Below are 12,614 nucleotides of genomic sequence, written 5' to 3' on the forward strand. Positions count from 1 at the left end.
ACCAAAGGCGCTACACTCCCCAGCAACGGCGCCAGAAAAGAGTCTTGATGACCCACAAGTATAGGGGATCTATCGTAGTCCTTTCGATAAGTAAGAGTGTCGGATCCAACAAGGAGCAGAAGGAAATGATAAGCGATTTTCAGCAAGGTATTCTCTGCAAGTACTGAAATAAGTGGTAACGGATAGTTTTGTGATAAGATAGATTGTAACGAGCGACAAGTAACAAAAGTAAATAAAGTGCAGCAAGATGGCCCAATCCTTTTGTAGCAAAGGACAAGCCGGAACAAACTCTTATAATAGAAAAAACACTTCCGAGGACACATGGGAATATCATCAAGCTAGTTTTCATCACGTTCATATGATTCGCGTTCGATACTTTGATAATTTGATATATGGGTGGACCGGTACTTGGGTGCTGTTCTTACTTGAACAAGCATCCCACTTATGATTAACCACTACTAGGGAAAAGGCTACTAGCAGCGCGGGTAAATTGGCTACTAGTAGCGCGGATACCCGCGCTACTACTATTGCGCTACAGCTAAAAGTTAGTAGTAGCGTGGGTGCAACCCGTGCTACTACTAAAAAGTTAGTAGTAGCGCGGATGACACCCACGCTACTACTATTTGAAGCCCGCGCTACTAATAACAGAATAGTAGTAGCGCATCTATTATACCACACGCTACTAGTATCTTAAATACTAGTAGCACACATTTTTCCCCCACGCTACTACTAACAAATTAAGAATTTAAAAAAATAAAAATTAGATGCAACATTCATGGATGAAGATCAGAGACACGTCCAGTGCAAAATAAATTAAGGTTAAAGGACCATCTTAACACTTGCACCATTCATGGATGCAACATTGAACATCTCAACTACTACCTCCGTTTCGATGAATAAGTCATTCGCGTAGTTCTAGGTTGACGATTTAACTATCTAAATATGTATTATATGTGACAAAAAATATGTATTTAGAAACTACATCATTATAGAAATCTAGTGATATACTTTTCATGACATATAACACATATTTAATTCCTTAAATCGATGACCTAGAACTACGCGAATGACTTATTCAATTAGACGGAGGTAGTACAAGAGATCACGTGATTCCATTTAACAGTAAACGCACACAACCAAAGGTATCTTTCCTAGTGTTTCACCAGCAGCCTAAACATACCACTTCTCTAGATGTATCTACCAAGGCCCGGAGTTCAGATGCTGGTGGACCCCAATCCTCCCTCCCCCCAAACGATGGTATCGAGGTCCTCCACCTCGGCGACCTCCGGCGTCACGATCACCTGGACGATCATACGTGCGACGCTGTCGCCGGGCTTCACGGCAAAGTCCACCTCCGAGTGGTTGAAGAGCACGACGCCCACCAGGCAGCGGTAGTCCGCGTCGATCACCCTTGTGGCCACGTCGGGAAAGTGAAAACTTGTTAGTGCTTGTCAGCGTCCAAATCCAGCAGGGTATTTTCTTACTTTTTAGCACATGCACACGAATCAATAGTAATAACCAGAGGCTGGTCCTTACTTGTTGCACGAGACGTGAAGAAGGACGGGTCCCCTCCTTGTTGCACGAACGAATCAATGGGAGACATTGCCGCGAGCCGTGAAGAAGGCTGGGTCCCCTCCTTCTGTAAATAGCTCAGGTGCCTAAAGTTGTAAGGAATCTTAATACAATGAACTCATAGTAATGCATAATAACAAGAAAAAGAAAAAATAACCATGCATCCTAAATAAAAAGATCATTCTATGAGTCAGGTTGACAGTTTCGAGACGGCATAAGCATCCTAGATGAAAGAATTACCAGGATTTGTTTATTCTTTAGTGCTGATCTCCACGGGCAGCTAGCAGTGTATGCTGATGCACAATGTACACATCGAAGCCCCCAAAACCAAAAACATTTCTGAGTGAGCGACAAACCAACTGACTGCTCGACCCTAAAAACAAACATTTTTTTGTGACTTTCCCTCTCCATTAGTACAAAAGGCAGAGAAACAAACATTTTTTTGTGATTTTCATTTTCTTTTACTACAAAAGGCAGTAAAATAAACTAGAATTTTTTGTGTTTTTTCCTGCGCTTCGAAAGACAATACATAGAGCAAACAAACGGAATCCTCTCGAGATCTTTACTTTCTCCGTGGTGATTTGCGAACACCGCTGCCAGCCTACATATATGGAGTAATTCTCAGAAAATGTATGCTTGGAGTATCAATGGTTACTGTTTAAAATGATGAGAAAGATATATGTCTTGTGCATGCAGATTGGTAATTAAATTTTTTTACAGTTGATTGGCAATTCTTGTTATTCAATCTAATCTAAAAAGTGAAAAAAGACAAGGAGCGTACGCACCTTGACTCCCACAGGTGGATATACACGGCTAGCTTAGCTCAATCAGAATACTATGGTTTCTACAAAACTGTAGTTTTGGAAACTGTGAGGTGTTTGGCTAAACCAACAACAGTAGTTTCATAAACACTTGTATTCCTGATACAGTGTTTTTTTTCTAAAATCCTACGACCAACGACTGTGATGTAAGATGCCACCAAAAAATGTATCTCCATCTTGAAATTTAGATTTTATTGACACTATACATAGGTCAGACAAAACACTGTAATTCAAGCAAAAAACAGTAGCTTTGCTTAAGAACATGATACTGAGTACTTACAATTTATCTTAAAATTTCAGAATCAAGAAGTCGAAGGAAACAAAGGCGGAGTAAGAATGCGAGGATGAGTCATACCTGCAAGATGAAGAGCATGCATCCCTTCATGTAAGCCAAAAATAGCTTCTTGTGAAAAAGAAAACAAAGATCAGGTTTTTGTATCTAAATGGTTTGTAAAATATTGTATTTACAGAATGGGACGTACACATTTACTGAACTTCTTTAGAATGGGGCACAAAACTGATAAGAATACAAAAATATTCAGGTAAACTAGAAGTGACACATTACTGAAAATTACAGTCCAAAACCACTTTAAATTCAGGCAACCAAAAAGAGAAGGAATACACATTACTGGGCAAAAATGCACATTAAATTACAGTGCATATTTTTAGTCTAAATAAATGCTAGTTCTGTATTACTAACAGAGTGGCTTTCCGGATTGAATTGCATAGAAATTTTGATTAGAACAAAGTATGCTACTATTAGCAGCCTGCACACAAGTACTGGCAGTTATTTTCAAATCCTAGAAAATGACCTACGGGTATTGTGTCACATTAACCCTATCAAATTTGATTAGAATAAAGTACATGCCTGATAAGGGTAGCACATTAACCCTATCAAATCCTAGAAAATGACCTACGGGGAGTGTGTCACATTAACCCTATCAAATCCTAGAAAATGACCTACGGAGGTCAATCGTTGCAGCAGGCGGCGGCCGAGCCGACGGTTCGTTTGAGTCAAAGCGACGATGTCGTCTCGCCTCCCATTTAATCGTTAGACTCACGTTAGTATATTACAGAGAGAAACAAAAACACCAAGTAGTACTAGAACTATGAAAGCCACTCTTACCTTACTTGGTCATTTTGTCAAACACCTTCCGTGCGACAGCAGCTTGCACCGCCCGCATAGCACGGTCTTCAGTTGGTTGTGCCTCTTCTTCTGCTCACACAGGATACAAACAAGACAATGTTGTCATGTCCAGCAATCATACAGTCAAGATAAACAAATCGTCACTTTAGAATTCCATTTCCTAGTGCAGACACTACATCAGCCATCAGGTGTGATTTGGCATCGAATTTTCACTGCCGACAGCGATGACAGGCGAAAGGAAACACACTGTGTCATGTTAGTCCATGCTCTGATAGGCAGAATGTTCTTAAGGGCATTCTTCGCGTCTGTGCGCTTTTCTCGGACGTTGAACCGGATACAAGGCTGCGCAAAAATAATTACAGAACCATGGTCAAGCTCACATCCCAAATAGTTTTATTGAATACGCGCATATGCTACTGTACTTGGCATTTGGCAAGCCCTCAGGCACTCAATTTTTTGTGGGTGAAATTAAAGGAACCCTCAATTTGAATTTCATTATGAAATTGAGGTAGACCTCAAATGTGCAGTGGACCTGAAAAATGCACAGCACAATAGAGCTTCCATTGCTGAAGCGTGCAAACTAATCATCCTGCTAAGCTGACTGTGATGATGATCCCGGGCAGTAAATATTCCTCTTTTACAGCCTAGCCAGCTCTCCTAGCCTATCTAGTATAGCAATCCTAATGGGATTTGGAGAGCAAGAACTGAACTGGATGCGTGGATCGAATTGATTCGTCATCAGGAAAAAAGAAAGAGGGAGAAAGAGATGGATGGGGAAAGTCAGGGTGGGCGCACCGTGGATTTTGAGAGCGCCGCGGCGGTGGAGTGGAAGGACGCCGACGCTGCCGTCGCCGCCGCCGCCGCCGCGCCCTTCCTTGCAGCTGCTTGCATCCCGGGAGAAGAGGATGGGAGCGGGAGTGTGTGTGTTGGGGTCATCTTCTTGGCCAGGGCCCTCCGCTTCTCCTTGCGGCGGCGGCGGCTCTCGACGTCCTCCTCCGGCGCGCGCGTGCGGGCGCCCGCCGCGGCCGCGGCCGCGAGCTGCCGCCCCAGGTACACGTCGCCCCGCGTCGTCGCCGCGGGGCCGACCCCGTCTGCCGGAGGAGACGGCGAGGGGGACGGGGCGCTGGGGGAGGCGGCGCGCGCGCGGGTGGAGAGGGAGAGGGAGGCGGTGGCGGTGGCGGACGGGTGGTGCTTGGTGGGGACGTTGGGCGGCGGCGCCGGGGACTTGGGAAAAAGGAGAGGAAGAGTGGGCGGAGTGGTCAAGAGGGGAATTTGGGCTTTGGCCTCCGCCAGCTATGTGTATACATGCGTCGGTGGTTCTACAGCAGTAGCGCTGGGTTTATACCCACGCTGCTCCTATGGCATGTCGCGGGAGGCACGATGAAGACCACATAATAATAGCGATGAAGATCACATAGTAGTAGCACGGAGTTTATAAACCGCGCTACTACTATCAACTTAGTAGTAGCGTGGGTTTATATCCCCGCTACTACTACTGCTTGTCCGGGCGGGCACGATGGAGAACACTTAGTAGTAGCGCGGGTTTATAACCCGCGCTATTACTATCAATTAGTAGTAGTGTGGGTTTACAACCCGCGCTACTACTAATTAGCAGTAGCGTCTTTTTTTGTGCTGCGCTGCTGCTAAGATTCTGTGTATAAAGTTTTTCCTAATAGTAAACCTCTATTGCAAGCATCCGCAACTACAACAAAAGTATTAAGGTAAACCTAACCATAGCATGAAACATATGGATCCAAATCAGCCCCTTACGAAGCAACGCATAAATTAGGGTTTAATCTTCTGTCACTCTAGCAACCCATCATCTACTTATTACTTCCCAATGCCTTCCTCTAGGCCCAAATAATGGTGAAGTGTTATGTAGTCGACGTTCACATAACACCACTAGAGGCTAGACGACATACATCTTATCAAAATATCAAACGAATACCAAATTCACATGACTACTAATAGCAAGACCTCTCCCTTGTCCTCAGGAACAAACGTAATTACTCACAAAGCATATTCATATTCATAATCAGAGGGGTAATAATATGCATATAGGATCTGAACATACGATCTTCCACCAAATAAACCAACTAGCATCAACTACAAGGAGTAATCAACACTACTAGCAACCTACTAGCACCAATCCCAGACTTTGGGATAAGAATTGGATACAAGAGATGAACTAGGGTTTGGAGATGAGATGGTGCTGGTGAAGATGTTGATGGAGATTGCCCTCTCCCGATGAGAGGAGCGTTGGTGATGACGATGATGATGATTTCCCCCTCCGGGAGGGAAGTTTCCCCGGTAGAATCTCTTTGCCAGAGCTCTAGATTGGATCCGCCAAGGTTCCACCTCGTGGCGGCGGAGTCTCGTCCTGAAAAGTTCCTTCTTATTTTTTTCTCATCGAAAAACCTCATATAGGAGAAGATGGGCGTCGGAGAGACACCAGGGGGCCCACGAGGTAGGGGCGCGCCCTAGGGGGGCGCCCCCCACCCTCGTGAGAAGGGTGTGGGCCCCCTGGCCTTCATCTTTGGCGTGAATTTTTCTTTATTTCTTTTAAGACGTTCCGTGAAGTTTCAGGACTTTTGGAGTTGCGCAGAATAGGTCTCTAATATTTGCTCTTTTTCCAGACCAGAATTCCAGCTGCCGACATTCTCCCTCTTTATGTAAACCTTGTAAAATAAGAGAGAATAGCCATAAGTATTGTGATATAAAGTGAAATAACAGTCCATAATGTGATAAATATCGATATAAAAGCATGATGCAAAATGGACGTATCATCGTAGCACTCCGCCTCCTTCTCCGCCTCGTAAGCAACGAAGGAAGACAGCCGCCGTCGCTCCGGCTGCTCCGGCGTCTAGCAGTACAGCCAGAGACGAGAGGCAATACAGATTCGGTCCATCTCTCAAACCTATAGAGAAGTTACCATACGAGATGACCGAGAAGGAAAACGCGGAGATCTGTCAAGCCCAAGTGAGGGAATTCTTTGAAACGCGAAGAGTTATGAGGCATGACCTCGTTGGAATTGATACGTTGTCTGTTCCATTTGAGAAGTTCTTCCAGTTTTTCAATTAAAAGGCCCTCGATAAAATAATCGTCACTTGCTACTGTCTGTAAGTACTACATTTGTAATTAAGTCTCTATATATAGCTCAGCTCTTTTATTGCATGTATATATAATTATTCTCACTATATTATGCAGATTAAAGATCGTTGAATGCAGAAAGGCAGAAATCTGTGATATTGGGTTCATTAACACAAATCTCATAGATGAATGGACGGCTAAATATGATGTCAAACAAACTGAGGCCAACTTGCTACGATCGTTGCTTCAAAATCAAAACAAAGTTAAATACTCTTTCCTTACAACTTCAAGTAAGTGTTACTGTCTTGTGGACATTCGGTTTCCATTATTACTCGAGTTTATAGTAATGTAATTGATGAGTTATGCATGCGTGCGCAGCTTCCACTATATTCCCCTAGATATTAAGCTTGAGCAGGGACTAGTAACAGTTTTAGACTCGAGGAGAAAAAATCCCAAGGACTACGCGGCCATGACTAAAATAATCGAGAAGTAAGTACAATCGATCATTATCGCGCCATATCCGCAACTTTGTTCATTTCCTGATATCAAGTAATTGTTTTCTTTGTCTCGTAGGGTTTGGAAAGTATTCACCACACAAGCTCCGAGACTGCTGGAGGAGCTGCGATTTACACACCCGAAAGTAAGTACTACTGTTCCGTGCATCTCCTGTTGATTCTAGCTACTTTCATCAATACCATTAATAATGCTTCATTATTAGTTTGATTGACCTCTATTTCTTGTAAAGTGCTTGTGGCACGAACCCGGGAATAATTAGTGTGGATACTACGTTTGCGAGTTCATCTACAACGTGACTTGCAAAAATAAGCAGGGCTACTCTAAAAGACAATTTGAAGTGTGTAAGCAATAATATTTGCAATTTCATTTTATTACACCATCATTTGTGTTGAATTTCATTCATATATATGTATTGACCCCCTTCTTCAAATTAGATGTGGGAGATGTGGAATGAACTCCTACCACAAGATCGCATACGAGCAATTCAAAAAAAATTGGCGGGATTCTTTCTTGACCACGTCATCAATAAAGCCGGAAAATACCATGTGAAACTTGAGTCCAGATGTTATTGAATTGTAAAAGATCTTATATTGTATATATGTAGCCAGTAGCGTCGGATAAATATACGAAAACTTGTTGTTCGACCAATCTCTCGGAGAAGGAGAGGTCGATCACTTCTCTCTGTATATATTCATGACGATCTTCTGTACTTAATGGTTTCCTTCATTTGCTTACTAACTAGTGTGTCAAGTCCTCTTTATACGTATAATACATAGCGTCGACCAAGCACGGAGATAAGATAGGACACTTCTCTCGATTAGCTAGCTAACACAATATATGAAACCCCTAAATTAACCCTACAAAACCCCCAACCTGCCCTCCATTTCAAAAAAAACAAAAACCCCAGCCCCTGAACTACTGACGCGTGGATGCCTTTTGGTCCCGGTTGGTGCTACCAATCAGGACAAAAGGCCCTCATGTCTGGGCAAGCCGCAGCGGCCACGTGGAGGCCCATTTGTCCCGCTTCGTAGCCGAACCGGGACTAAAGTTATTGGGATTTAGTATCAACCCTTTAGCCCTGGTTCCCGAACCGGGACAAATGGGCCTTATGAACCGGAACAAATCAGTCTTTTTCTACTAGTGTTGCCTCGGTTGCCCATAATGGGAACTGGAACATCTCATTTCGTCGAACATTTGGGCCCAAGCAATGGCGGGGCCAGTATTGGGCCAAGGCTCAGACCGCTCCAGGCCACCTTTTTACTGTAGCATTTTAGCTACAGTAAGTCAATTGGGCATCAGGCCCCAGGACACGGCCACGGCTGTCTGGGCATGTCTCTGCTACTGGGCCCAAGGAAATCATTGCTTGGGCCAACCTCAGGTGACCCTCCCGCCGCTGCTTACAGACTATCTGGGCACCATATTTTGGCACTTGAACCTGTCAAGACTCTTCTTTGTCGGCTTGGCATATCACACTCTATGTCATGCACCAACTAACGCATGGACCATACCTTTATGAAAAGCCATATTTTGGCACTTGAACATGTCAAGACTCTTCTTTGTCGGTTTGGCATGTCACACTCTATGTTGTGCGCCGACTAATGCATGGACCACACCTTTATGAAAAGCGTACCTCCCTTTGATGATCAAGATATTTGTGTTGCAGGTGTTGCCTGACCACCTCTAGCCTCTCATCACGAACAAAGTTGGTCAAGTGTATGTGCTTGGTGATGAGTTGTGCCCTCTGTGTGGTGTCATGAGTCTACGCATGGGTATTTAGCTAGTATATTCATTATTTTTTTGCGGTTGAGCTAGTATATTCATTAGACGATATGTGAATGTGTGTACACATGCGTTACGTGTCCTATACACCAATGTTATAGTAGAGTGCTCCTATAATGCGTGTCTGGTTGTAGACCAAATCCCCACCTTGGATGCTAAATGGTGCGGCCCATATAATGCTTCATCACTTAGCACCTACTGCGCCATGTACACTATTGTTTTAAGTGGATTTTTTCCATCTTTATCAATATGTTTATAAAACTTCAAAATGTTCACAAATTTTACGAAACAGTTACGAATATAAAAAAAATATCATGATGCAATAAATCTCTAGGATTTTTTTAGAAAATCACAAATTTTTAAAGATGTTCATGGATTTTAGAAAATGTTCCTGATTTAGAAAAAAGATTTAAAATTTGAAATTCTGTTCCAATATAAAAATAAATTCACAATTTTCTAAAAATATTCCCAATTTTAATAAAATGTTAACTAATTTTAAAATGAAAATTGAGAAAAGAAAAACAGAAAATAAAAAAAACTTAAAATGGCATAAGAAAGCACACACAAAATTAAAACTCTGGTTAAAGTGGGTTCTCCTGAATACGTGGGGGGGGGGGGGGTGGGTTGGGAGTTGGGGCCATGTTTTCTCATGAACCCCTGCGTGGGATAGGATATGTCTTGCTTGAGAGCTCCTTGTCAGCAATTTAAGTGCCAGTTACGAAAGGTGGCGATCGCGCGCGGTGCCAGAGGGTCGCGACCCACTATAGCGCTAGTTGGCTCTCTCGCTTCGCCAGCTTGCTTCTTTTTTCTTTTCATTCTCTATAAGAAGCTAGTTTATTATCGCTTTTTTCTGCAGTTGGTCTTCTCCAGCAGGGTTTTCATAGTACTTCGAAAAAAATGTGAGATGAAAACCATTTACATATTTCAAAGAGAATATCACAATTTTAGAAAAAAAATGAATTTGAAAATTTTCACTGAATTGAATAAATTTTCCTGAATTTGTGGATTTCAAAAAGGTGAACGAATGTGAAACAAAGTTCATCGATTTTGAAAAAAGTACAATGATTTGAAAAAATTCATTGATTTTGAAAACATGTTTATCGATTTTAGGAAAAAAAAGTTCATCAATAGAAAAAATTCAAAAAATTGCAAAAAGTTTAGAGATTTGAAAAACTTCATTGAAAAATAAAAATAAAAGGAATAAATAAAAATAAAATAATTAAATAAAAGTAAAAAACAAAACTGGTATAGAAAATAGACAAATAAAAAAAAGTACTGGATAGGAAGTTTCTGGAAGCTACCCAAAACTAGTGATCGAACTCTCTCGGATACATTTTAATGGGTCGTGCCAGACGACGCAGCATCAATGGGGAGGGGGGGGGGGGGGTCGTCTGTGCCCGTTTGTGGCAACACCTTAAACCGGCGCAACGGACGCCAAATAGAATTTGGGGTCTTGCTTCGTACAAGACTCAACAAGCGCTCGACTCAAGGGCGCTGCACGTCGCAACTATTGGGCCGACCCAAGTAGCTTCATGTTTGTTTGTTTTCCCTTTTCTGCTTTTGGGCGCATCTATATCTCGCTTGATGCGAGTTAGAAAAATGGGTCGGCCTAGTGAGAAGCGACTATTTCCTTTTTTGTTTCCTCCTGTTTTGCTTTCCCACTTTTTTCTTTTGTTTTTTAAAAGTTTGCTTTTATTTCTAAATTTAATTTTTAAAAGCTGTTCATCACACATTTAAAAATTGTAAACATATATTTGAAAAAGTAGACATTGACATATATATACTCAAAATATGTTAATCATGTATTTGTAAAAAGATAAACATGTACAAAAGAAATGTTTAAGATGTATAAGAAAAATGTACAATATGTATGAAAAACAATTCATCAAAACATATATTTGACAAATGTTTACCATGTACTCAAATATGTTAAACGTGTATGCAAAATTTAGTCATCAAAAATGAGTTGAAGAAAGTTAGTTCGTTATTTGAAAAAAATGTCAATAACAATATTGTTTATTATGTATCCAAAAATTATATCATGTATAAGAAAAAGTAGACATACAATTATATATAAAAAACTGTTAATGATGTAGGTGAAATTTTTTTAATGTGTATGAAAAAAATATATTTCGGATGTGTCCAGAAAATGTACAATGTGTATGGGAAAAGTAGATAGGCATTGAATAATCTTGAAGAAAACCAGTAAAGAAATACTAAAATAAAATATCAAACCAAAACTGATGTAAACCATGAGAAAAACACACAGATGAAAAAAGAAAAGAAAAGACCTTATGAAAACTGATGAAAACATAAAAAATACATTAAAGGAAAAAAGAGAAAAAGAAAACCAAAGAAAACCGGTGAGAAAGGTAAAGAAAACGCATAGAAAAAGATAGAAAAGAGAAAGCAATGAAATTGAAGAAGACAGGTAAAAATAATAAAGAAAAAACAGTAAAATGAAAGAAAGAAAAAAAAAAGAAGGCGGGAAATCCCAGACCAGTCCAACCAGGGTACAATAGAGGAAAGAAGAAAAAACAACCGAGAGAGCTAAATGCGCCAATGGACTGGCCCATATTTGAGGGCGCAAGAGGCAAACCAGAGCTACATCTCGCAACAGACGAGATATAGCTGTGGCGTCTGTTTCTTCATCCATTTCTTTTTACCTCTGTTTATATTTGAGCTATATATCTAATTAATTTAAAAATTCTATAATATTTTCAACGTGCATTAGACAAATTTTAATGGAATGTTGAAAACTGTTCATGCTATGTCTAGAAGATGTTGATAGCATTCATCGAAATGTTTGTGACATTTTAAAAATATTTATGTGTTTCTAAAAGGTATTTGTAGAATTTTAAACAATGTACTTTTTGCAAAATTAAAAAATTATACATGACATTTTAGAAAATGTACATGCATTAAAAAATATTTGCAATTTTTTAAAAAATGTTCGCATAGTTTAAAAAATGTAAAAATGTGAATAGTGTATTTGAAAAATGTTTAACACATATTCAAACCATGTATTCGAAAACTGTTTGACGTGTAAACAAAAATGTTCCAGATGTATAAGAAAATGCTATGCGTATTATAAAAGTAGACAGGTATTGAGTGACATTTGAAAGAATAGTTTTACAATGTAATTTTTTCGTAGTTTTAAGTGAGAATTTGTATCGTTAATGAAATTGAACATGTATTTGAAAAACAATTAACACATATTCATTAAATTTCTTCTGCGGCTGCTGCTCTGGCTCAAAAAATTCCTTCTGCTTGCGTGATCAGAGCCACGGCGGTTACGGGGCTGGCGGCGACGACCGTATGGTGTCATCCTCTTCTGCTCGCGTAATCGGAGTGATGCATCGCGGCTGCTGCTCCGGCGGCGCGGGTGGTCGTGCCTGGACGGGAACTTGCCTGGCAGGGCGGACGCGGATGGGGTGTGCGGTGCCGGTGCCACCCATTGCATCCAAAGATCCAACCACCACCATCGCTCGTCTTCCACTACACCGACGTACGCCCCACGGGATCTTCTACTTTGTTTCCTGTGCAAGGCGTACCATAGTGCTTCTCTAGAGCTGAATAGACACTCAAGATGCGTAGTTGTTCCCATGCTTATGGTATCATGCAAAATTTGAACCTATTCCCAAGGGAAATGGCGCATTCATCTTTTCTTCACGTGAAGTGATGAACAT

General features: G+C 41.1%; 1 protein-coding gene and 1 pseudogene across 1 annotated transcript; both read right to left on the reverse strand.

Moving 5' to 3' along the window:
• Positions 1–802: 802 nt before the first annotated feature.
• On the reverse strand, positions 803–12,410 carry LOC125516480 (uncharacterized). Its single transcript, XM_087529688.1, has 7 exons — positions 12,321–12,410; positions 4,336–4,833; positions 3,520–3,882; positions 2,749–2,793; positions 1,813–2,173; positions 1,537–1,658; positions 803–1,410 (listed from the first exon to the last, which is right to left on the reverse strand). The coding sequence occupies exons 1-3, from the start codon at positions 12,408–12,410 to the stop codon at positions 3,718–3,720; spliced, it is 753 nt and encodes a 250-aa protein (XP_087385814.1). The 3' UTR covers positions 803–1,410; positions 1,537–1,658; positions 1,813–2,173; positions 2,749–2,793; positions 3,520–3,717.
• Positions 1,215–1,603, reverse strand: LOC147963758 (deoxyuridine 5'-triphosphate nucleotidohydrolase pseudogene; annotated as a pseudogene).
• Positions 12,411–12,614: the final 204 nt, after the last annotated feature.

This window comes from Triticum urartu, chromosome 6A (genome assembly GCF_056163025.1).
Source record: "Triticum urartu cultivar PI428250 chromosome 6A, HENAU_Tu73, whole genome shotgun sequence".
NCBI lineage: Eukaryota > Viridiplantae > Streptophyta > Magnoliopsida > Poales > Poaceae > Triticum > Triticum urartu.